The 26,684-nt window shown below is 44.6% G+C and overlaps 1 protein-coding gene across 1 annotated transcript in view; it reads left to right on the top strand.

The window, feature by feature from the left end:
* ZNF217 (zinc finger protein 217) overlaps positions 1-25,290 on the top strand; it is a 40,987-nt gene extending 15,697 nt beyond the window's left edge. Inside the window, exons 3-7 of the mRNA XM_022597447.3 lie at positions 12,057-13,824; positions 17,660-17,776; positions 18,105-19,619; positions 21,058-21,189; positions 23,090-25,290. Of these exons, the coding sequence (XP_022453155.1) occupies positions 12,432-13,824; positions 17,660-17,776; positions 18,105-19,619; positions 21,058-21,167 (3,135 nt within the window). The 5' untranslated portion in view covers positions 12,057-12,431 and the 3' untranslated portion in view covers positions 21,168-21,189; positions 23,090-25,290. The remainder of the gene's footprint in view (positions 1-12,056; positions 13,825-17,659; positions 17,777-18,104; positions 19,620-21,057; positions 21,190-23,089) is intronic.
* The last annotated feature ends 1,394 nt before the right edge of the window (positions 25,291-26,684 follow it).

The following is a 26,684-nucleotide window of genomic DNA, read 5'->3' as shown; positions in this document are numbered from 1 at the left end:
TCCTACTTATTAAGGATTGCACTGCTCACCAGCAGAGCATTTATGTAGGGCTTTTTTTGTCCTGATTTATTAAAAATATACTTTAAGGGCCTTTCTTGATATGTTTTAAGTTTTTCCATTTTGGACACACCAAAGGCCAATGAAAAAACACAACAAAACAAACTTGGCTATTTTGTGGTGACAACGTAGCACCCTTTACTTTTGCATTCGTTTGCATCTTGGGGCAGAGAACTTGGTGGATATGATTGTTGCTTCTTTGGTTCCTCCTTGGGGCTTACTTAAAATGGGGGAATATCACTGGCCTTCGGAATCATAACCTTTTCTTTTTTAGTGAGCAAATAAAAAGAATAGTTGCGAAACGCTTTCAATTAAGGGGAGGGGGAAGGCTAGTTTTTTTTGTTTTTTCCTCCAGTTTTAAGCCTGGTTTCATCCACGTGGATTTCTATCAAAGCCAAGTGGATTCTTGGCATCTAGGCCAAGTTTAGAAACCTCAAGTTATAGCAGCGCAAGCTCAGCCCTTTCAGAAAAATAGGAACAACTAAAAGTAGCTTTACGGAGATACTAATTTAAAAAATATTTTAATCATCTTATCTTATCGACCTTTCTCATGCTTGAAGAAAATCTGAAAAAATGTTGTTTGTGCACAGTTGCCTTCTAACCTACCCAAATGGGGGTAAAGGCTTTTCGTTTGTTGGTAATGCAGGATGACCCAGGAGTTCGGGCGACCAGCCCCTCCCCTCGCCTGGGCACACCTTGCATGGGAGGGGGAAGCGGCGAGGCAGAGGCCTGGAACTGCGCTTGCGCGCTGCCCTCGTGGCCCCCTCCCCGCGTACCTGTCACTGGAACCGCCGGGGCGCGCGCGGGCCACGTGAAGCCGGATGGCGGGAGGCGGGGGGTGTGGGGGTGGTGAAAGGCGCGCGCGTGCGCGGGAGTGGCAGGGCGAGAACAGGGAGTGCGCGCGCTCGGCCGCTCGCTCGCGTCCGGGAGGCGGGGGTCCGTGGCGGTGGGCGGGGCAGGGGCGCGCCTGCGCAGATCACGTGGATGTGGGGGCGTGGCAGAGGGCGTGGCCGGGCGGCCGGTGAAGGCAGGAGGCGGGGCGTCTCCGAGCGGCCGGGCCGAGGGAGGGCGCAACAGCTGCTCCCTGAGCACTTTCTGACCGAACAGTCCCCCTGCGCCTGACGCGCCGCGCCCCGGCGGCTCTAGGGACCCCCCGCGCCTGCACTGTCCTCGCGCAGACGAGTAGGGGGCGCCCGCGCCTTTGACCCCCGTGAGCACCCCCGCCCCGCTCACCTTAGCCCCGCGCCTGAGGTGAGCCCGGCCCCCAAATCCTCCAGGCGGGGGTGGGGGTGGGGGACGCTCCTTTTGGGGGGGTCTTTAAGGCGCGAAGCCCCGAGGCGCCCTGGGGGATGGCCTCGCCTCTCGCGCAGTGGCCCCCAGTCTCTTTTGGGGGGCCGGTGCGGGCGCGGAATCCGGGAGGTGTCCGCACAAAAGGCCGAGAGAAACTCCCCGTCGCCTCCCCTCCCTCTTGCCTTCCCCGCCCCCTCCCCTCCTAGCCTGCTCCCTCCTCATTCAAACCTCGGCTCGCTCGTGTGGTGTCAGTTCAGTCCCGGCCGCCGCCGAGCGAGGAAATGGCCGAGGAGCCGGAGCCGCAGGTAAAGGGGGCGCGCCCCCCGCCCCCGCGGGGCCCCAGGGGGCTCCTCGTCTCGCCCCTCCGGCGTCCCCCGAGCCCGCCCTCGAGTTTCCCGTGCTCGTTATCTCGTCCCCTCCCCGGACGGTTCCCCCGCCCCGCCGGCCCCCCCGCCCCACCATTCCTACTCTCTATTTCGCTCCTCTAGGGCGCCCCCTCCCCTCCTGGCTTCTGAGCGATTCCACTGGCGAGAAGGTGTCGGGCGAGCCCCCGGTGTGCACAGACTGTGTTTGACCATCACACTTACTCTGGGAAACAGTCTAGATGGCTTGGGGGCGGAGAAGTGCCCCGTTCCCTGGGTCGGGAGCCAGGGGCCCGCCGGAGGGAGCTCGGGGGCTGCGTGGGGGGCTGTTTCTGAAAAGTTGGGTGGCTCCGCCGGGCAGGTCTCCCCGTTTGCCAACTCTGCCGTGGGGCGCGGGCGGAGGGGAGCGGGCCGGCGCGGGGTCCCCTGCTATGGCCCGAGAGGGGCCGGGGCAAGTTGGAAACAGCCAAAACAATGCGTCCTAACAGGCATCCCCCGCGAACAATGGCCGGGACCGTCCGCACGGGCCGGGCGGAGGGCGCGTCTACAGGGGCCAAGGGAGGGGCTTGGCCTCGCCGCGGACCCGGCCGCGCACCCCAGCCAGCCCTCCGGGCGCCCCCAAATCCGTCCCCGGGAGCCCCGGTCCTCTGCCCACCCCTGAGCAGGCGGTGCACCGGGCTGCGTTTCCTGGATGTGTGATAAGGGGTTTTCCCCCCTTTAATTTTAAAATATTTTTTTAACTTTTTTTTTTAATAACCCTTAAATGCTTTAAGAATATATCACTCAATTCTAGTGGGAAACGCAAAGCCAGCTGGAAGCAGAACTAGGAACTCTAAAGGGCAGGAGGGATTGAAATGTTAGCCTAAAAGTGTTTCTTCTTTTTTTTTAAAAGGGAAGTTTCTGCCAGGAGGCGCTGAGTGGCGAGACCGCTCAGTTTCAGATGTAGAGCCCTCTTCACTCTTGATTTGGCCCCAAAATGCGAGCCGCACGGAATGGGGAGGGAGGAGGGCGCTGCTGGGGGCCCCGGGAGGCTGGATTTGGGATGGCCCGGGCGGTCTTGCTCCCAGGGGGCAAGACCTGGCCTGCGGGGTGCGCAGGCCGCGGTACCTGCGCCCCGGGGATCGGAATAGAAGTTCAAGTCCCGGGTTGGAGCCCACATTTTAGGATTCAGGGTAGGGCCACCGAGGACGGGAAGCCGCATTCTTGGGCGGGTGGGTGGGGGTGGGGTGGGTGGGGGTAGGCAGTTTCCCCCCAGGGCTTATTAAAGAGAGCAGGAGAGGGCCACCAGTGGCCACTTCTGGGACCCCAAGCAGCTTGTTCACACTTGGAGCAGTGTGAACTTTTTTTTCCTCTCATTTTGTTGCTTTTTCCAAGAAAAGGATAGTCACTTCAGAGTTTGAGGCTTTGCTGTGTTGTTCCCCTTTGAAATTCCTTGAGCCTCAATTTATCTTTCTGGATCAGCCTATAGGGCTTGGAGCGTTAAGCTTGAACATTCCTTCACGTGTATTAAAGACAGGCGGGTGCAGTGGTTCTTTGGCCGGTCTGGGGTCCTATGTTATTGACCACCGTGCAAACGAGCAGGTTTCCTAGTTTTCTAGATCGTTTGGAATCATTAAGGTGTATGTTTTAAGAAGCCTAGGTCTGATTTAGTTCAGGTTGATTCAATTATGTCTTCATCGCTTTTGAGTTGGTTGAATGAGTTGACATGAGATTAAGCCCAACAAAAGAAAAGGCAGGGTAACAGCAGCTGCCAGCCAGGCCTGGCCACTAGGTAGGGGTCCTTAGGAGGCCTTTACCTTCTCTTTTGTATGTGTCAAGAAGTACATTTAAAATGTTTTCGACTGTACTTTTTCCCCCCTGGAATGGATGGGGGGATTGATTGATAGCAAATAAGACTTAAAATAGTGAATTTTGTAATACTTTGAGAATGAGTAATAGATCTAGATTTTCTAAAAAGCCTTTAGCGCAGTAGTGACAAGTGTAGAGCAATAACCAAATTGCTTTTTGTCTGAAAAGTGTAACAGTCAAACCACTAGTTTGTGCTTGCTTAGTTAATGTGTGCTAAGAACTTTTAAGGTGTGTCCTTAATGGTAGATGACTTTTTCTGAGAAGTCCTGTTTATTTTAGATACTGTTTTGTTTAGTATTCTGAAGACTGTAGTAGTGCGTGTGCGTGCGTGTGTGTGTGTGTGTGTGTGTGTTTAATCCTGGTGTTTTAGTGGAAGTCGACCCCCACCCCACATTGCTGCCATTTTAAATCAGTTATATAAATCCTGAATTCCAGAGGCAGGGACTTATTTAAAAATTCAGTTGTCAATAGCTACAGGCAAAATTTATCATTTATTTGACTTGTTTGGTAGAATAGGGTTAATAATCCGATTGTTTGGAATTTTAATTATTTGGCGAGACGAGGGAGGCTGCTCCTTTAGAATTGCACATTGATTTTGCATGCTGGAGGAGGGAGTAGGGGAAGATTATGACTTTTCTAGGTAAAGGACACAGACTTTTTTCTTTCGTGTCCAACTTCTTTCAGTCCTTTTATCTTCACAACACCGTCTAACACTGCCGTTTGACCTTTGCTGTGTGTTTTTAATAACTTGTGAGATCGAAGTTTAGTAGTTGTCTTGGGTTCATATTATTCCCTTTCACTTCTTAATCAAAAAAAGGAACTAATACACCACTCAGATAAAACTTGGAGAAAATGTTTTGCTCCTTTGTCCTGAAGAATCGATTTAGATAACAGCTTGGTTGTTTTTTTTTTCTTCCAAGTAGGGGAGGAAGAGGGAGGGGTGAAGGTTTTGACTTTCCCAGTAAAGGTTTAAGGTGGAGGTTGGTCTGCGTTCTCTTAATAATCCTCCATTTTTGGCAGTGGAACTTCAGGGAGGAATAGCGGCCCCTGTTTTAATAAAAACCCCTTCCAGTGGTCCTTTTCAAGAGGAAATCTGGAAATAAGACCCAGTCATCAAGTCACTTACAAACTGATGAAATAATTAAGGAATATAATGGCCTGGCAAGGACAGAGTCCCTCTGTCTCCTCATTTCAGATAAATGCTAATCACTTCTCTCTCTTTTAACAACATTTATGATGAAATGGCCTGTTTTTGCCACAGCAGGGTTGCTTTGCCAACCCAGAGCACTCTTAATTCTGATACGCTTGATTAGAGCCTCAGGGGTCCCAAAAGATGTGCTGTTTTCCCACTTTGTAAAATTACATTCTTTTCTCACAGTTGTGGCAAACATGATATTGGTTGATAAGAACTTTTGAGTAGTTTTAATGATTCTTTACTGCTTACAGTCTACTACTTTAAAAAAAAGGTAGACTTTTATCTCTCTTAAGACTATAAATGATTGGACCTTTTTTACATTTTACATGAAGCTTTGTTTCCATTTGCTCAAAAAAAAAAAAAAAAAAAAGTCAATTCAGATCATTCCAGCTCACAGATGCCACTATGGCCTGTAAGCGTTTTCTAGGTTGCTGGGTATGACTTGTTTTAAATGGTTCATTTCTAATTTCAGTTTAATTGTGTAATAGTGTGTTTAATAGATGAATTGGAAAGGTGAAGTCAAAGAACTGAACAATGGCTATGTATTTTCAAGCTTCAGAATTACACAGTAAGAATGAAACACATGAGACAGTTGGATAAACTGATGAGTATTCATTCCTGTAGAATAAAATAAATGTAAGGAGATTTTAAGTTAAATGACTTTATTTGGAATATACTGAGTAGTTTTCAAATTGCTGAGGTGTGCTGCAGAATAAAAAAAAAACCTGGAAGGTATTTACAGAACAGCCACTGAAGTGGAATTAGAGGAATCCAATCATATTAAATACTCTAAATAGTGAAGAGTTTAGTTACAGCATGTAAATGAAAGTCGTGACAGTGGAAGAGTCTTGATTTGTATGCCTCATCTTCAGATCTTTGGGGGAGGGGTGCTGACTAGTTTAAATGCACGTGGAAGAAAGAATGAGTTACACAAAGACAGCAGGAAATTTCTTAAATCTGCGGGAGGGAAGCTTGATCATCATAGCTGAATGGCCTCATTTGGGGGCAGTATAAAACCTTCTGAAATGTTAGTGAAATGTTGACTTTTGGCAGTAAGGTGATCTGGATTATTTTTCTCCAACTGATACTATGGTTAGGCAAATTTGCAGTGGTATGTAGGGCAAAGGATTGGGAATTGAGACCATGAGGGCAGATAGAAATCTGACTTTGAGGAAGTGGGAGGACAGGGACCATCCTTTCCTGAAACCGGCAGCTATTGATAAGTAAGCTCAATTCTTGTATAAATCTATCTTCCCGATAAATAGAGGGGCAGCCCCTGTCAGCCAGGTGCCACCACACGTTGCTCATTTACGCTTCGGGTTGGAATGCTCATTAGAACACGTGATATGTGAACATTTGTTGACGGACTCTTCTGAACATCCCCATAACTTCCTGCCCAGGGTAACAACATAACTGAGTTACTGGAAATTTGGGGCCAGTTTGGTAATTTTGTGATAAAGTTGAGAAATAAAATTACTAAACCCGAAAAGACAGCTTAATAAGTTGTATGAGAGAATTAGTTTAATTCTTTACCCTTTGTCCTCGAGCTTTACCAGAGTTGCTCTTGGCCTGTATGGCCCTCCACTTGCTGTGGGAGAGCAGTCCTGGAGTGAGCTGCTAGTTTTTCAACGGGTTCGTGTAATGTTTTGTGTGTTGGTGTTCATTAGTTTCTAGTGTGTCGGGGAACCTTCTGAATTTAAAATATAGTTCTATGGACTGGAAATTGAGAGTCCACATATGTATTGTTCCTGAGTCAGCATTAGGAAGAACACTTGTTTTTATATTTCCTACCTGTAACAAATCAGGATAACCTCAGAACAGTTCAATTATACCAGAAGAAGTGTTTTTGTGTTCTTTAAATTAGTGGATAAGTTGTTTTCAGTTCAGTATATAAGTCTACTGAGCAGTGATTGTATTAATTGAAGGGAGACTTTTTTTTCTTATTTTTGAGAGCAAATAGGTGATTTGAAAGAGCCAGACATACAGCTTTAGTATTTACTCAACAGAGATGGGGAGGGGAATATTTAAATGTGGCTAGAGAAAGATCTCATGCCTTAAAAGGCATTGCCCTTGTTTATATATAATCTGAAGTTGGTTAAATTGGCTATAATTAAGAACACTCACCATTAGGCACTGTGGAAAAAGAGGTGTAGTTGTGTAGGGTAATGGGTAATATGATGGTTATAGTGATTTGTATATCTGTGTGTGTTATATACACACAGATATACAAATACATATACACACGTGTGTGTGTGTGTGCAGTGTTTTCTTTGTAGAGAGTTAAAGAACACAGGTAGTTTTTTTTTTTTTAGTTTGTTGAAATCTCTCTGAAGTTAGTCCTGTCCAAAATCTTTGCAAAATACTTAAGGTAGTACTGGTTAAGTGGCAATAATAGAAACTCACGATAGCAGTGTGCTTAATCTTGCTTAAGTAAAAATTAAAACAATTAATTTCCCTTATAATTCTTTTTATCACGTCAAGATGGAATTTTTAAAAGCCAGTTTACAGGCCACAGTATCTGTTAATATTGATAAAACTAAAACTTAATATGTGGTGTTTTAAGTTCATATTAAGATTGTTTATCAAGCTTAATTAATTTAGGAGGAATCAGGCAGAGTTCTTAATCATGATGCTGAAATATGCTAGTAGGAATATATTTTTATCCTACTTTGGTCTCTAATCCCATGTAGCACCGAGCACCTACACAGAATTTCAAGAAAATGAGCCTTTTTCCCATCGGATCTTCCCAAGCTTTGCCTTTGAACAATCATTTGCTTTCGAATAGATTGTAATGTTGAATGTAAACTTCGAATATTTTAGTCTTTCTCTCTCGCTTAACTTTTAAACATCTTTCCACAGCTATGTTAGGAAAGTTGGGTTGGCCATCTGCTCAGTGGGTGTGACCTTGGTGATTTCCTTGCAATAGTGTTGAAGGATTTAAAGTTGTAGGTTTTGATTGCCACTGTAGATTACTTTGTAGAGTTCTCTTCACTTGTCAGATTAAGGAAAAAATAGTATGTGCAAAATAGAGAAGGGAAACCTATAGAAAAACCGGCAGTTTCCTAACCACATCTTGGAGATAATTTTGAAGTTTAAAGGATACAAATGAATTGGCCGGAGACTAGTAGTTTGTTTAGACTGAATGTTTTAGTGATCATTTATTTGGACGCTTAGGTAACTTGGGTGGTGGTAGGGGGAGTAGATTTGTAGGAATACTGCAAATTACTTGACTATAAATAGAATTTTTAAGTGTTTTTGACAGGTTTTGAGGGCCTTGAATACCTTATTGCTCCATACTATGGTAATAAATATTCCATGCCAAGACATGTCAGATAACCTGTTCAGCCGAGGTAGGGATGTGGGGTCTCTAAAGGCGACAGTTTGAGTACAGCTGTACATTAAGAACAGTATTTCCAAATTAACATTGTCAGCAAGGTGGCATTCACCTCTAATTTACTGTGCTTAAGCACAAATTATGGTGCTTTTCATTAAGTGTTGTATACTGGGTAGTATCAATATTTGCTAATTTCAAGGTCGATAGGTATTGGCAGAATTCATAGTAAATTTACTCACAGATGAATATCTGCTTTAAAGAGAGATAAATGACCTAAAGAACACCAGACTTATATTTCAGGTGGTTGTAGCAGTTATGGCTTCTGTTCTTTTCAAAGCTTATGTTGTGGTGAATTAAAAAAAAGTATCTACTTCAGTGATCACAATATAAATTAAACCCTAGTATTCGCTCAAAATATTAGGTTATACTGAATAACCTCTTGCCTTAGGTGCCTTAGGTGTGTCTGGCTGATGGTCAAGTGCTGTCATTAACCTGAGTAAAGGTTAAGAAAACTTGTTTTAGACGTTGAAAAACATTTTTGCTGAGCGCCTTTCAATAAGCTGAGTGTGTTGAGAATGCTCACTTTTCTTCAAACTAAAAGCAGTTAGACTGTAGGTGTTGGTTTATAACGTCTTCCCTACCCCCTCCATCTCCAGTTCTTTGTCGAGACAGACAATTCACTTTATCAGCAGTGCCATTGGCGTCCTGTTGGCGTCCGTGTGCTCCATACATGGAAACGCCGAAAGTGCTGGGGAGCCTGTGTGTGCGCACTTCCTTCAGTTGGAATGGTGATCTGTGGCTGTTACCAGTAATTAGGTTACGATGTCTGGTTTCCTTAAGTTCTGTTATTATTAAAGTCTTTATTATTACAGGCACTCTATAAAGATTTTTGATTTTTATTGAGCAGACTGATTTTGAGTGAAGTTATTGATGTATAGTTTAAGGAAGTGTTTTGTCTGCATTTAGTTTTCTAAGTCGAGTTGAGGGTATTTGCTCAGAGAGATGTCCCTAGCGGGCCCTGCATTTTGGGTTTGGTAGGTCAATAAGGAGAGTGGTTATAAAGCCAAGTGATGCAGTTTTGCTTCTACTAGTTAACTTTATGGTATGATTATATATGATTCATTTTTTATTATACTCTTAACATTGCAGAAAATGGCAATTAGGTCGCAGCCTCAGATAGCTGTGTAGAAGTCTTGATGAACATTCAAGTTAATTTTAATATCAAGTCAGTTACGGTTGGTGACTGTGGCCAAAAATACACGTACTCCTTCTCTACCTGTACTGATTATGTAGTGTTTCTTGAGAGCCTCACCCTGTGCCAGGGACCCTTTCTAGGCACTGGGGGGCAGCAGTGAGCCAGGCCGACAGGATCTCTGCCCCTGGGATCTTACTTTAAAGGGAGTGGCCCATAGTTTTCGTATCTTTTGGGGGAATAGAGAATAGTAAGGATTGCTTGTGACCCTAGTGCTGCGGACAGCTGGGCACAGTTAATGACCATCAGAATCTGTCCCAGAAACTTCCCTGGAGGAAGAAGTCCTTGGGTTTTGCCTGGGAGGGTCTTCTTCCCCAGCTGACTGCACCCCAAGATTCCCTGGCCTGGGACATCCTTCCCTCCCTCCTGTTCACCCTCTTGGGCAAAACTGAAGCTCTTCTTTCTCCGAAGGTTTTTCCCACTACCCTCCTTTACCACTCCCTTAGGTCTTGTGTTGGAAGCTGATGATGACTTACTTCACCCAGATACTTAACATTTCAGAGATAGGGTTGAAACTAAACTATCTTTCTAAGACAGGAATCTCCAGTATATGCTGTTACCCCATGTGGGAAATAATAGGGATGTACCCACATCATGTTTGATCCAGATACTGAGTTTAGGATTCGTGTCTTTTGGGGAAAGATTATTTATAGAAAAGTGGAGTTCCCCCAAACTTAAAAATGTCACAGACTAGTCAAATTTCTTATAAAAAAAAGAAAAAAATTATGTTGAGGTCTGACCTGGGGGACTTTGATTTTGCCAAATTAGGACATTAAAAAAAAAAAAAAGCCTGCTATTGCCACTCTTTTGTTTTATGAAAAGGGTATTTTGGCATCAAAAAGTAGAAAGGACCTCAAATAAAGGACAATCTTTATTCAGATTGGAATTAATTCACATAGCTTTGTAGAGCTCATTGAGCAGTTTTTCTCTTTCTCATTCAGCTGTTGGCCAGTGAAAACAGTGTTGTCGGGTTTGAGAACTGCTTTTCTAGAGTGTGTGCTGTTACTTTCTTCAGTTAAAATATTACCTGGGACACTAGCACTCAGTAAATATTTGTTGAATGAGTAAATGACTACACAGAAACCCGAATTATCAATCACAGATCCAAATATCATTTAACATCTTGATTAGCATAATCATTAAATATTCTTTTGAGTATGTCTATCCATAAATGTAGATCTAACCCCAGGACCACAGAGTTTTGGAACCTGGCAAGTGGTCCTGTAATTTAACCACCCTCATTAAGTAGACAGAGAAAGGTAAGGTATGTAGTGGTGCCAGCTTTAAGGTTGTGACTTGGCCAGGACTGGAACTCAGGTCTCTGGAGTGTTCTGTTCTGTCCTACCCAGCAGCTGGTAGCCAGCCCATGTGTTTATCCTCCACTGTGATTGCAGTAAAAGCCTAAGAAATTAAGATAAAACACTTTAGTCCACTCTTTCTGTACCCTAAACTTTGATCTGCAGTCTTATTTAGAAAAGCTTAATGTTAAAGATCTAGTTTACTCAAAACTAAAGATAACAGGGAGTATGAGAATTTTCTTTCTCTGAGCGTAAAGAGTGGAAGAAATGTTTCCTCCTCCTCTGAGCCTACAGGCCCTTCCTTGCTCTTTGAGGAAGTGGAGAGAAGGAAAGTTGTGTGTGTTTTTTTAATATAACGTTGACTGTGGTGGGAATAGTTTGCATGTCTTTTTGTTTTCTTGGGTAGAATTAACTGACTTCAGTTAAAGGAGTTGGGACTATTTAAAAACAATTCCTGTGCTTGCTGTAAAGGTGGAGGGTGTTGGCTTTAGAGGTTAATTCTTCTCCAAGAGTGAAAATTAGCTTCTAAATTGGACCCTGTAGAGTTAAATCAACGCATGCGTTTTTTACCTGGCCAGTGCATATGTGAAAGGTGGATTAGAAATTAGAGGATCTATTTTCTGATGAAACACTAAGCCATGTCGAACCAGCTACGTTGAGGATTTTACTTTAAATGTGTACATTCACAGAGTAGCTTTGTGTATATTTGTTGTTTGGACAAGGAAGCCCTACCCTGCCTGACGCTGTTAAAAGCAAACTGGGATTTGGGCAGTGGAATGAAGGCCAGAATATCCAGTGAACCAAAATACATCAATATCAAGGTTCTGCTTTGCCAGGAGGAGCAGCGGTTCTGAGGTGTGTTTCTTGAATGGGGATTTTAGGAAAGGGTCCCATTTTCTTGTGCTTATGTTGTTGACTTATGTATGGGTAATCTTTGAGTGTGCTTTTAGGCATTTGTGTTTCTTGTATGATTTGTCTGTAAGACAGTTTGAAACTCTGGCTTTTGAAATTTTACCTAAAGTGCTTTTATTGTTATTTTTTTACAATTCTTATAGTCTCTATACTTATACAGGTTGTTTGTAAGGATACACATGTGCATTTTAATGGCAGTTAAAACATACTCAGCTGAAGTTGACAATTTCTGTCCTGAAACTTTACATTTTAGATGTAAATCATTAAAGCACCAGGTTTTCAGTTTAACTGCATGAATTTCTGGCAGTTTGATAAGGGTACTGACTGGATAAAATGCTAATGATTTAATTAACGAGCACTTTAACAGGATGCGCTGTATTAGTTAAAAGTGAAGCAGCTGAATTAGGTACATTCTGTGCTTCGTGGGAAGGACCACTGTGAGTCATCGGCCAGCCTTCTCTTTTTCTCTGACTGGAGCTATAGCCGTTTCTATTTTTTTTTCCTCTAGGTTTTGGAAATCCCTTGTCTCCAGGTTGCTGGAATTGACTTCTTGCTCAACTGAATCACTCACTTGATGAAGACAAAGAGAACTAATGCTTTGTGCTGACTCATCTCTGAATCCAAGCACTGGGGAGTCTGTCTGCCTGGTTTGTGGAAAGATCCAGTGATTGTTTTTATCACTAAGCTTCCTGAGACTTCTGAAGATAAGAAGTCAGAGGAATATACACTTTCTTTTGAATTTTCATAACATACTTGCTCTAGTTTTGAAGCCTCGGGCTGCTGGGCGTGTGAGTGACAAGTCTTTACAAGTGGCCTTATTCCAACTCCAGAGATTCCTCACCCAGATTCTAATTTTATATACAATCCTCAAGAGACAGGAAACATGCCAACTCAATCCCTCTTGATGTATATGGATGGACCAGAAGTTATTGGCAATTCTCTTGGCACCCAAATGGAGATTGATGATGCCATGACAATAAAAGGGACCGCCGCTGTTCCTTTCAGAGCCACGCAGGAGAAAAACATAATCCAAATAGAAGGGTATATGCCCTTGGACTGCATGTTTTGCAGTCAGACCTTCACACATTCGGAAGACCTCAATAAACACGTCTTAATGCAACATCGGCCTATCCTCTGTGAGCCCGCCGTTCTGCGTGTTGAAGCAGAGTATCTGAGTCCTCTTGATAAAGTTCAGGTGAGAACAGAACCTCCAAAGGATAAGAATTGCAAGGAAAACGAAGAACTTTGCTGTGAAGTGTGTGGGCAGACGTTTCGAGCCGCCTTCGACGTTGAGATCCACATGAAGAAACACAAGGACTCTTTCACTTACGGGTGTAATGTGTGTGGCAGAAGATTCAAGGAGCCCTGGTTTCTGAAGAATCACATGCGAACGCACACTGGCAAATCGGGGGCCAAGAGCAGACCACAGCCAGGCCTGGAGAGCCCGGTGACCATCAACGAGGTGGTGCAGGAGCACGCAGCTGAGAGCGTCTCATCTCCTTACAAGATCTGCATGGTTTGTGGCTTTCTGTTTCCAAATAAAGAAAGTCTCATTGATCACAGGAAGATGCACACCAAAGACACTGCTTCCGGTACCCGCAGCTCACAGACAGACACGCAGCAGGAGGGAATGCCGTCTCCGGGGGAAGAGTTGCTGCAGTTCTTAAACCTAAGACCCAGGTCTCACCCTGAGGTCGTGAAGAAGCCGGCCAAATGGATACCTCAGCTGGACCCGTTCACCACCTACCAAGCCTGGCAGCTGGCCACCAAAGGGAAGGTCGCTGTGTGCCGAGAGGTGAAGGAGCAGCCGGGCCAGGAGGGGAGCACCGACAACGATGAGTCCTGTTCAGACAAAGAAGAGCTGGGGGAAATTTGGAACGCGAATAAGAGCCATCCCGAAGGTTCCGGAAAGTCCAAGACAAGTAAAAGCGGTTGTCCAGGTCTCTCACAAGATAAGGAGAAGCCCAGACACCCCGCCGGTGAAGTGCCTTCCGTGGACGCAGACCCCAAGTTAGCCAGTAACAAAGAGAAGCCGACGCATTGCTCCGAGTGTGGCAAAGCCTTCAGAACCTACCACCAGCTGGTCCTGCACTCCCGGGTGCACAAGAAGGACCGTAGGGCCGATGCCGAGTCGCCACCCATGTCAGTGGACGGCAGGCAGCCGAGCACCTGTTCTCCGGACCTGCCCCCGACCCTGGAGGAGAACGGAGCCATCGATCGAGAAGGTGGCTCTGAAGACGGGTCCGAGGATGGGCTTCCAGAAGGGCTCCACCTGGGTAAGCTGCTGGGTGGTGCACTGTCCCTCCTCTGCTCGGTGCCAGAGGACACTAGCCGGTTATCAGGGTGGGGAGGTGGGTTTGAGTGCCGGCAGTTTCTGGTGTCATCCCCCTGTTGTAAGTCTCTTAGCCTCTCGGGGCCTTCACTTTCTCATTTCTGTAACAGTAGGGTGGAGTTATAAGGCTTATCGAGGTTTCTTCCTGTTCTAAGAGTGATGTGATTTCATACTTCGCTAACAAGAGACACATTTTATTTTTTTTAAACCAATCTTTTTAATTAATTTTTGGCTGCGTTGGATCTTCGTTGGGTCTTTGTTGCTGCGCACGGGCTTTCTCTAGTTGGGCGAGCGGAGGCTACTCTTGGTTGCAGTGTGCGGGCTTCTCATCACGGTGGCTTCTCTTGTTGCGGAGCATGGGCTCTAGGCACGCGGGCTCAGTAGTTGTGGCTGGCGGGCTCTAGAGCGCAGCCTCAGTAGTTGTGGTTCGCGGGCTTAGCTGCTCCACGGCATGTGGGATCTTCCTGAACTGGGGCTCGAACCCGTGTCCCCTGCATTGGCAGGCAGATTCTTAACCACTGCGCCACCAGGGAAGTCCCAGGACACACATGATTTTACCTTGTGCATCGGCACTGCTTCGCTGGGGCAATTTTGCCCGCAGTGGACATCTGGCACTGTCTGGAGACAGTTTTGGTCGTCACCACTGTGTTGGTGTGTGTGCCGCTGGCACCCAGTAAGTGGAGGCCTGGGGTGCACTACACATCCTCCCAGGCACAGGGCAGGCCCCCCCACCCCCACCCCCGTACCAGTAGTGTCAGAGTTGAGAGATGCTGGCCTTCCCTTACAGTTTCCCAGCATTTCTGATCTTAATCTATAAAAACAAGTTATCCTTATATGCAGTGCACTTCCCTTTCTGTCAAGGGCCAGCTTTCACACGTTTATTCCAAACGGATATCTGTGGACACAGATCAGTACTGGGAATGGTTGTCAATCAGAGAAAGAGTATTAGGCCATTTGGTGCTGCCTGGTCCCCTATCCTTTGTGTCTGGGGGCAAGTATTCATTCATAGCTCATTCACTGAAACAATTTGTAAAGTAAAGAGAATGTGAACACACCAAAGATGATGTAAAGATCTCACTTGCTCAGTCAAAATTCTAATGTACTGATGGCATTTATGGGAAACGGAAGCCATCGCTGAGGTCCTGTTGACCTATCTCTTGAGTCCCAGTGGGCGTCATCTAGGGCAGAGGATTCCACCTGTGGTTCAGATCGTGCCCGTCTTCACGTAAACCACAGCTTCTCTACCCATTTAATAACATTTTGTTTGAACAGAGGATTCTGCTGCTGGAGAACACTGAATAAACCCCTGCATAATCAACACAGGAATGATGAGATCATGAATTAGTCTTAGAGAAACGGTATCGTTTACAGACTGGTCTTGGGTTTAAACATGCTGGCCTCTTGCATTGTAACTTGACTGTGTGTTGATGTCTCTAAGAACCCCGTGTGTGAGATCCAGGGTGAATGTGACCAGATAATACATCTTCTCTGAAGCTGGTGCCCAGTTCTTTTTCTGATCACAGGATGGGTGTGAGAGCAGCAGTTTTCATATCAAATATTTAGCATGTTTAGAGTTTCCTGGGAGACAGGAAACCTAGCACTTAGCATGCTTACAATCTTCATTTTTCAGAAATCTAGAAAACACATTATGGTGTCTTAATGACATCATAAACATGACTTTAAACCAACCCTCCAGTTTTCTAAGTGATTCCTCTTAGTGGCAGTGCTGTTCGTGGGCCTGCAGTAATGGGGAGGTAATTAGGCCTGTGAGATAGATGCCCCGGTGCCCTGAAAGAAATGAGCTAGCCGGTCACATTCTGCCAGTAGGTGGTGTGGGCAGAACTGGGTGGAAAACTTGGGCCCAGTCGGCAGGCAGATAGAATAGCCCATGATAGTTGGGAGCGCCAAGACTTGCGTTGAGTCTGGTTCTACCACTGCCTTGTTCTGTGACCCATTTCGTGTTGCTTAACCTTTCTTTGCCCTGATTTCCCTGTTTACAAAATTGGTTCATTGACCCTTGTCTTCCACCTCCCAAGGATGATTTCAACTGCCTATTTATAAAAAGTCCTTTAAAGGGCAGCACAAGCAAAATCACAGGTGGTGCTGAAGGAGCAGGAACCAGGTAGATGTGGACGTTTCATGCCCTTTGTGTTAGAATAAAGGCGTTTCATAACGTTTGGGATATGATGCAACATACCGTAAATCCTGACACATAGCTGGAAGTAGGAAATTGCAGTGAGGTGCAAGCCCAGCTACAGAGTTGGGTGTGATTGTCAGAAAGAGAGCTGGGCATTCTACGTTAGGGAATGGACTTTCATGAATTAATATTATGATGTCTTCCAGTCTAGATTTATTTTATTATGTACTATCAGCCTGGCTTTCTTTAGATTTACTTTTAAGATCAAAAAGCAGAGTAAATAATTTATCTTTATTGTTTTCAACTTTAAGCTATAAATAGCTTTAATAATAGTTGTTCATGTAAATTATTTTTAAAAGTCTTCATGACACCTTTTTAGATCAAGGGTTGTCTCTGCTGTCTTAGAGTGTCTGGAGGTTTAGAGGTGGCTACATTGTCTTCAGGGAAGTTTAGGGGTGACAGAGATTTTATAGTCCTGTCTTTTTTTTTTTTTGGCCGTGCCTCGTTCCCCGACTAGGGATTGAACCTGGGCCCTCGGCAGTGAAAATGTGGAGTCCTAACTACTGGACCGCCGGGGAATTCCCTGTATAGTCCCGTCTTTATTGTACCTGGAGGCTCACCGTGGTTTACTTATAAGTTGCTTTTTAAAATCAGTGAAATCTATAATCTAGACTGCGGAATGTGGAAGGAGCCAGGAAGAGGCCATTTAGTAGGGAATTACAGTTTTTCAAGGCAAAAGGACAAGTTATGCTAAATTTAAAGAGATGACCCGACTTATGTTGTAGTCATATTGTGATTCATGTAATATGACATAATTTAATAATATAAGAGGAGGTTCATCTAGAACTTACGCCCATATATGGCAAGCCGGTACTTTAACTGCAGCACGGCTGTCTGGGAGGGCTGCTGTGTCCTCCTCTCATTAGTGGCCCCCCCAGGACCTTCATTTACTCCCCTGTTCTGATCAGGCCGCAGACAGTGAAGTTTAAAGTTCAACCCCGGGTCATTTGGGGACAGATTTTGAGTTGTCAGGTACATTTAGCCCGTGTGAGTGCTTGTGGGTAATACAACCTGCTTTCCAAAAACGTTGCTAAATTTTGACAAACTTTCCTAGGTGTTTGCCCAGGGCCAAGCTTTTTTATTTTCTGTAAAGATGTGCTCACTGCCCTCTAGTGGTAACTTGCTTAAGCTTAAGATAAAAAGCTTTTCCTCTGGTGGTTGGGAAAGTCGGTGATTTGTATTGGCTCGGTTTTCTAAATTACTTATTCTGAAGAATCTGGATATTCCAGCCTGTGTGCAGGTCCAGCTTGAGTTTGCCAGGTTCTGCGTGTCTCACACTTGTTGGGAGAGCGGACAGCTGCCCGTTGGTTTCAGTCTATTAAATGCTCCTGTGATCGAGGTAGATGAAGAACTGAATCTTTAACGGTGAACTCTGCTGTGCTCAGAAAAAAACTGATGCACACTTGCTTTAATACTGCAGGCAACCTCAAAGCAACATTTGGCACGTTTTTAGCCAATACCTAATATAAAAATTATTTTATGCTTTCCAAAAATGTTTCTATCAAGAATCTTTAAGTCAGCTCGCCCTGTTCACATACTTGAGCCATCTTCTAACATGAATTATTTTTGTTTCTGTTTTAAGATAAAAATGATGATGGAGGAAAAATAAAGCATCTTACATCCTCAAGAGAATGTAGTTATTGTGGAAAGTTTTTCCGTTCAAATTATTACCTCAATATTCATCTCAGAACACATACAGGTAAGGAACTTCTTAGATTTGTTTACAGCATGTATTAGTTGAGAGGATTATGATGTAGTTCTGTGTCTGATTTTTGTTGTTGTTGTTGTGTTGTTCAGATATTCTGAGATAATTTTAAAGTGTGCTTTTTAATTTTTTAAATTAAAGACGTGTTCACGTCTTCAAATATTTGGGGTAGAAAGGGCGATGAAGCAGACAACTCATGACAGATCCTGGATGTGAAGATTAATAGACAAGAAGGGAAAAGGAAAGGACCCCATTTTCTCTGTCTTATTTGTTTCGATGCCTTTCATAAACTTCTGTAATAGAGTGACATTTCTTGTTTTAGGTGAAAAACCATACAAATGTGAATTTTGTGACTATGCTGCAGCCCAGAAGACCTCTCTGCGGTATCACCTGGAGAGACATCACAAGGACAAGCAGACCGATGCTGCTGCTGAAGTCAGGAACGAGGGGAAAAACCAGGAGACGGAAGATGCACTTCTAACCGCTGACAGTGCGCAAACCAAAAATCAGAAAAGATGTTTTGATGGTGCCAAAGATGTTAAAGGCAGCTCACCTGCAAAGCAACTGAAGGGGATGGCCCCTGCCTTTCAGAACATTCTGGGCAGTGCTGTCCTCTTAGCAGAACACAAAGATACTCAGGATTTCAGTAAAAACGCAGCTGACGACAGTGCCGATAAACACAGCAAAAGTCCTGCCCCTGCTTATTTGGACGTGTTAAAAAAGAGGTCGTCAGTTGAACCTCAGGCACACAACCTCACCTGCAGAACAGAAGTGGACGTGGCCCCTCACCCAGACGGCCGGGCGGCCCATCACGTCCAGGTCGGCCACAGAGAGAAGAAAGCGGAGGTCGATGCCAACTGTCAGGAGAAGCCCTTAAACTTATCCCTCGGGGCTTCCCACTGCTGCCCGGCAGCTTCTTTGGGTAAAAGTGTGACCACGAGTACCACCTGCCCGTTCTGCACCTTCAAGACATTTTATCCAGAGGTTCTAACGATGCACCAGAGACTGGAGCATAAGTACAACCCAGACAGCCACAGAAACTGTCGGAACAAGTCTCTCCTTCGAAGTCGACGGACCGGATGCCCCCCAGCTTTACTGGGGAAGGATGTGCCTCCCCTGTCGAATCCCTACAAGCCCAAGCCCAGGCCCGCCTTCCCAGCGCAGCCCAGATCCCTGCCGTCCGAGAAAGCGAAGCCCAACCCCCCGGGGCCCGGCAAAGCCCCTCTGACTTCAGGGATCGACTCCAGCACTTTAGCCCCCAGCAACCTGAAGTCCCACCGGCCGCCGCAGAGCCTCGGGGGGCCGGGGGCCGCGGCCCGGCAGCCGCCTTCCGAGATGTTCGCCAAAGCCAGCGCGACCCCGGCCGCGGATAAAGCCAAGCGGCTGGAGCCCAAGCCCAAGCCTCAGCCTCCTGCCGGGGCCCCGGCGCAGCCCGCCCCAGGCGGCGCCCTCAATGGCTGCAGTGACCACACCCCCAGGAATGACGGCCTCTGGGCGCCACCGGCCCGGGACTACTTCTGCGGCCGCGGCGCCGAGCCGGACGAGCCGCTCCCCAAGCGGCCAAGGGTCGGGGCGCCGGCCCGCGATGGGGACCAACCCGGCCCCCACTACCGGCGGCCCTTCGACCTCCCCAAGTTCCATGTGGTGCACGGCCTCACGTCGCTGCTGCCCCCCGAGTGCGCGTGCCCTCCGCCCACTTCGCTGCCTGCGCGGCCCCGCTTCTTGGCCACCGGCGAGGCGGACGCGGCCGTGCTGCCCGCGCAGAAGCCCTTCGCTGCGGCTGGAGCCCTGTTCCCCTGCGGCCCCGCGGGCCCTGCGGCCGGGTCGGCGCTGGAAGGTGGGTGTCCTGGAGATGGGGGCTTCCGGGAGGGCGAGACGTTCCGAGAGCGGGCAGTGGTTCGGGGCCCCCAAACTCAGCCCTACAGGATGAAAGCTTATTCCCCAGTGTTTCATTTCGCTCTTTTAATTTTCTCCCTGGTTGGGAGGATGGTGAAAAGCGCTTGAGGACCCAGGAGTCTGATGTCAGGTGTCATTTACGCCCGCTCACCTGACTTCGTCACTGTTCAGTTTTCTCCTTTGTGCGTGTGTGTTGCGTCCAGCGCTCCAGCCCAGCCTGGGAGGTGGGAGCCCGGAGGTGGGGTACTTCTGTCCATGTCTCACCACCCCTACTAGACTGTGAACTCACTCAGGGCAGAAAATGCGTTTTATATAACTTTGATATGCAGCCCTGTCAGGTGCCCAGCACAGGGTGGTGCCAGGGGTGCTCAGTAAATACCCATGAGGACCCTTGATCCACCAGAGCAGAAGGCTAAGAACTGCTGGTTAAACAATCTTTTGAACAGCTTGATGTTCAGACTTACAGAACTGTACTGCCTTCTTTAGCCTTTGTTAAATAGTTAAGTGAATAGTAGAAAGCACAGTTTTTCCCCGTATTGTCCATTACGCTCATAGATACTTTGGTGTCTTTAACGCCCTTGCTAACTCATGACAGTTTCATAGAGGTGTCTGACACATACCTGTGCCTGCAAAAAAGTAGATCAGAGTGTCGTGGGGACCTGTCCCCCTTGGAAAACATGATGAAACCACCATGCCTTCTTTTGACGGATATAAACTCTGCAGGTTTGTCCGTCCCAAAGGGACAAATCCATTTTGAACCTCTCAGTTTGTATTTATTTCAAATTAAAGATTCTGTGTGGTGACAATGCTCTATCAAGGATGGCTTGATGCCAGTTGATCTGGTAGGGACAGCAAATTAAACAATTGCTTTCATACAGTCCAGTGACTTTTATAAAAATTCTGATGAAGAGATAATTTTTGCAGCCTTTTGATTAGAAGCGTCCCTTTTTTTCCCCCTCCTCGGCACTTAAAATGGACATGAGTCATAACTGTGTCTTTACTTGAAGAGAAAAGGCTCTGTGTTGCAAGTAAATCAGTCTTCTTTTCCCTCCTCCTCCACACAGTTTTGGTTCATGATACACAAAGCTTTAAAATCCTTATGCTGCTGTTTCCTTTTAGCTTTTTAATTTTTACTGATGACCACCTAGCACTTAGATAATTTTAGCTTTAGTGACTTAAAATTCTGTGCTAAGAAATATCCTCATGGCATTTAAAAACATTTCACCTTGTAAGTAACTTTATAACATGTATGCATCTTATGTGTTCTGGTCACATTATCAGTTAGGAATTTTGAAAATTGACTTCTAACATCCCACACATTTTACCTAACTGTTGAACTTAATTCTAAATGCCCTTTTATGCTTTTTTTTTTCAATCAGGAAAAAGGCCTGTGTCCTATCAACACTTATCTAGCAGCATGCTACAGAAGAGGAACTATGAGAATTTTATTGGGAACGCACATTATCGACCAAATGACAAAAAAACTTGATTCCCTATTTTGGGGATGAAAGGTGAGCACATATAATGCATTGATTTTACTTAATTGAAAATAAACCATCTAGCTTATCCAGTATAATAATAAAAAGTAAAATTGCTTTGAATTTGACTTTTGAAGTGTCTTAAAACAGAGTCCTCCCGGTCTCTGCATATCAGCAGCGATGATAATGGTAAAAACAACAATAGCAACTGGAAGTTACTAAGCATTTGTTTCATGCCAGGCGTTGAGTGAAGTGTTTTGTCGCCATCAGCTCATTTAATCCTTCTTACAGCATCAGGTTAGGGGTTAGCCAACTGCCTGCCACCTGTTTTTGTCAATAAAGTTTTATTGGCACACAGCCACATCCATTCCTTTACGTATTGTCTGTGACTGCTTGGTGCCACAGCAGCAGAGGTGGGTAATTGTGATAGGGACTTCATGGCCTGCAAAGCCGAGAATATTAACTGTCTGGCCCTTTACAGAACAAGTTTGCCGATCCCTGGGTTAGGAGGTCCTGTGCCCACTTTACAGATATGGAGACTGAGACTTGGATTATGTAACTTGCCCAGCGCCTTACTCTGCCTACTTTTGGTCGTAGGTCTGCACAGTCCAAGGCCTGTGCCCCAACCCTCCTGTTTAAGAGCTTGTTCAAAGCCTTTATAAATCCTTATCTGTTGGGGGAGGGGAGTGGGACAGAGCAAGTAGGTTTATTTCGACTTTTTGGTTCACATGGCAAATGTATCTAACGGTAGCTACCCCAAAGCCTCAGTGTTCTTGGAGTTGTACACGTGTTAGTTTAGTTACTTCCAAGTTTGGGCAGAGGGCATGATGTCTGTGTGAGAGTCACACTAGGACGCTTTTAAAAATAAATTGAATGGCAAGATTGGGGCTCATGGACCGATCTAGTTCCCTCCCAGATAACTCTTGTCCTGTCAAACTACCACCATATCCCCATGGAGCAGACTCTTGACTGAGTGCCTGCTAGATCTAGGTACAGAGATAAAGGCTCATGGACTAGGGCAGAATTTCTTCTTCTGTTTTCACTGGGACACATGGGGCCCGTCAGCCTCTGCAGCTCTACATCCTTCTCTCCCGCTCAGGTGATGCCAGTGGTGTGAGACTGGTGTCATCACAGGAATGAGATTAAATCCACTCTGCCTTAAAACCTGAAAACAGAAAATTTATAGGTTGTAAGCAATAGATTATTTGCACCGCATGTAACAGCAGATGGGAACCGTCCTGTTTATCCAGCTCCGGCCTCTTCCTGCAGCCTCTGGGCTACTCTGCTTGCATTTCTCTCTCCCCGGGAACATCCTTCCTGCACCCTCTTTGCCAAACAACCTCGTTCTGAGACTTCAGGGCCAGCTCACATATCATCTCTGCAGAATGTTTGCCGGGAACTGGGGCTTCCCTGTTTGTGTTCCGTCTGAGCTGTGGTTCTTACCCATTTGTGCCCATCTTACCTGTGCGTCGGGCTTCCACTCCGAGCTAAGCTGAGGAGGGGTCTCCTTCATTCAGTGGCTGGCCCATCGCTGGGAATTTCAGCCGTACAAGTCGATAGGTGTTGGCTGAACAAATATTGTTACACTCTGTGCCATGAATTTCCCTTTCATAGGGTATAAACTTCCAGAGTTTCTTATAGGTGGCAGTTGCCTTTGGCAACTGTCAGATATGAATTCTGGTTCTTGGTTAAATCATCTTCATTAAATCACTGTTAAGTATATATTAGCACCCCCTAAATAGTGCAGCTTTTATTTATTTAGACTCCTGAGACTTTGGTCACAAAATTTAAGCTTAAATGGAACCCATTGCATTTCTAGATCCCTTTAGCTCTGTTTATTTATTATACTTTTTTTTTCTTTCTTAAGATTTTTGTATACTGTATTTAGTTTTATCCTAATCATTTTTAAACCTTTCCCCCTCCCCCCCCTTAGGTCTTGATGGATATAAATGTGTACTCTCCATGAAATTGAATTAGTTCATCTTTTGAAAAAGCAGATGGTGAAAGCTACTGAAATAAGCTGTGATTGTACTGTACATATATAAAGAACACTACGGTTTTGTAAAGTTGTTCTGTTAACTTTTGTACCAAATAGCAATAAAAACTATAGTTGGAACAGTTGGGTTGTACACAAATGGAGACCGGACATCTCTATTTTGCCCTGAATAATATTTTTTTTAGAATTGACCAAATAAGAAGTGGAGTTTTTTTGCATACTTGAGCGCTGCTGAAAAGAAATCATTTGGGCTGGGGGGCGGGATGGGGAGAAAGTATATAACGCTTGCACCTCAGGTAAAACTGTAAATATATGTTGTAAACCTGCTTGTTTAAAACTGTGTGTATTCTTTTCTCTAATGTTGCTCATCACTTGGAGCATGTTTCTGCTACTTGTCCTCTTTCATTTAAAATGTATGTTTTTTAAAAAAGAATTTCTCAATGATCTGTATTATGTTAAATCCTCCGCAGTCTGTTGTCTTAACAGAATTGTTAACAGAAGCATTGACCCCCTATGAATATGTGCTGCATGTACGGAGATCAGCCATTCTGAATTTGGTGCCCTTTTACTGCAAATTTCGGTATGTCATCTGAGAAAGACCCAGATCCACAGTCCTTTTCTGAGGGAATGGCATGGTTTGCGGGATATTTAAGTGTGTGTATCTACAGGGAAACATTTCCTCTGTAGGCCAGCCACACATTCAATAAGCATACCAAATCGTATGTGGAGTTACTTAAATTTGTTTTCTATCAAATTAATCATTTTTGTTGGACAATTCCTGGGTTTTTCTGGCATTTGCCTAAATTCATATATAAAAATATAAACACTAAATTGTACATGTGAATTATATATATATTGGAAACAATTTTAAAAGAAATGAAAGTTTTGGAGTAATTTTAGGTTTGCATTTGGAAGTCTTGGTGTGTCTGGCATTTGGGTTAACTGTGGACACACTCAGGTTAATTACAGACACGTGGATTTTGCAGGAGTGCGTGCTGGCTGAGTTTTCTGGTACTCAGGGGAGAGGTAATCTGTTTTGAGACCTCAATTGTCTTCCCATTTTTGGTTGTTTTGAAGCAGCAGCGTTTTTCTCAGTGTACATGCAATTTGGGTTTTAATGAGAGACTAGCCACCAGCTGGCTTACTAGATGTTTTAAACTTCTGTTTTCTTAATCCGCTGTCCATGGCTGAGTGTATTCTGCAGTACCTGGGTTTAGCGACCACAAAATACTTCATTAACAAAACTGTTTCAAAAATAAATTTGCACTGTTAATTTTTCTTGCCCTGCCCTTCTCCATTAGAGCAAGGGTAATGTCCTCAAAGAATCCTGATGTTTTTTTGTTTGTTTTCATTATGCAACATGACACCTACTCGATAGAAGTCTTAACTCCCAGGTGAAAGGGAGACCTGGTTTGAGATCAGTCTGCTGGCATCGTGATGAAGTGCTTTGTATCAGGAAAGTGTACACTATTTACCTTTCTTCCTGTTCACAAGCTGAGCCATATGTACATAATCTAGATTTTTGTTTTCATAGTTTTGCACTTTTATAGCCTACTTTTGAAGATTAACACATTTGCAAGATGATTGACCTGATCCTTACCTAATCCAATGAGTGTTACAGAAAGCTTGCTGTGATGATAAATATAAATCCTAAAAGGGGATACATGATAATAGAGGGCTGAAATTTAAATCTGTATTAAAAAAAAAAAATCACCAAATCTATTTGAAAACAAGTCAGTTCGTGTTATGCTGAAATTTTTGGGGGCTTTCAGATTTCTCCTTTTTAACCACATTTCTGAGTGCATAAAAATATCAGTTTTTTTTCTTTCCACAGCCCTTGTACTCCAAAATATGTTTTTTGTTTTTTTTTTTTTTTTTTTTTTTGTCCATCAGTATTAACTATTGGGATACTACTGGTTTTGTGTTTTTTTTTTTTTTCTTTGAGACAACAGTACATATAATAGAGGTACAATCTGTTGGATTTTTGTTTATGTATTTATTTCATTCCAGTTTGATTTATTTTAATTGTTGATACTTAAGTTGTCAAACCGTAGACATTACTTGTTTTATTTATGATATATTTCAGCTTAAAGTTATGTTGTTATATGTGGATGTAAATATAGATTTGGTGTTTTGCAGTCTTGGGCTTTGGTCTTTTTTGTGTCCCTGCTTTCTGATTTTGTTTTAACTTTTTATAAATGTAATTTTAGACATACACTGTAATAGATTAATATTATGAGTCCCCATGTGCTCTCAGCAACACTTTGCCAGTCTCTGTGATTCCCCACCCCTTTCCTGAGTATTTTAAAGCAAATCTTAGACATAATTTAATTTCATTCCTCAGACACTTCTAAGTATCTCTAACAGATAAGGGCTTTTCCTGATCACACCTAACTAAACGGAAAACGATTTCTCATAACTGACCTCCATGTCTGTCTGCATTCCCTGGTTGTCTCAGAAACGTCTTCTGACAACTGGTAAGTTGCAGTCAGGATCCAAACAAGATCCACTTACTTGGTTTAGTTGATAGGTTTCTTAACCCGATTTTAATCTTAACCTTCTACCCCAGACACACACACACACACACATACACACACACACACACACACACCCATGACATTTTACTTATTGAAGAAACTGGGTTATTTGTCCTGTAGAAGTTCTCACTTTCTTGTTTGGGTTTATTGCATATTTGTGGTTTCATCTCACCTGTGTCTCCAGCCTCTATATGTAGTCCTATAAACGGGTAAATAAAAGTCTAGAGGTTTAAAGTAGATCTCAATTTTGGGGAGGCGGGGGCTTCTTCATCCCATCGCACGTCAACTGCATCACCTCTGGACACGTACAGTGTGTGACTGTTAACTACTTTCATGTATTCAACCCTTTTTTTCTGTACAGTTTCTCAAATAGCTAAAGTCCAAAATTTTTGCAGGGATAGGCTGACCATATCTTAGCCCGGCTCAGGCAAGTGCTGAAAAAGAAAGAAGGAAAGAGCCCTCCGTGGCTGTGTAATGTCAAGAGGGTGAGAGAGCTGAACTTCCAGAGGCTGCACTCGACCCCCTCCTTGGACAGACGAGGAGCCCGAGGTCCCCAGAAGGCCACATGTGATCCCAAGGCCAGACAGCTTTGCTGGCCGTTATGAGGGAGGCGTCTCTTCTGTTACACTCGGCTCTCTTTCCAAGGGTCAGAGAGAAGTGCAGAATCTCAGGTTCATTTTCAGACTTGGTTAGACCTAAGTCTGCCCTTCCTTCCTCAGAACTTGGCCATTTGTGGTGCCTGGGTGACATCTCTGTGCCAGTGTCTGGGACTTGGGCACCTGATGTTAATGCAATTGTACAGCCTTTCAGTGAGATTCTACTTCCTAGTGTGAATGGGACATACTCATGTGACAAAAGATTTCCAACCTGTGAGTTTATGGAAAGTTATACCAAAGAAGAAAAAAAAAAATCACATTTCTTTTCTGTCCTTTACCCTTATTCGTCACAGTGAAATTGCATCCTCACTTTTGCACACACATCAAACTCCCGAACGT

This window comes from Delphinapterus leucas, chromosome 15 (assembly GCF_059928025.1).
Source record: "Delphinapterus leucas isolate spDelLeu-1000000601 "Yukka" chromosome 15, BTC_Dleu_Yukka2, whole genome shotgun sequence".
NCBI classification, from domain to species: Eukaryota; Metazoa; Chordata; class Mammalia; order Artiodactyla; family Monodontidae; genus Delphinapterus; species Delphinapterus leucas.
The sequence above is the reverse complement of the archived record's forward strand: the minus strand, read 5'-3'. Positions and strand labels throughout refer to the sequence as shown.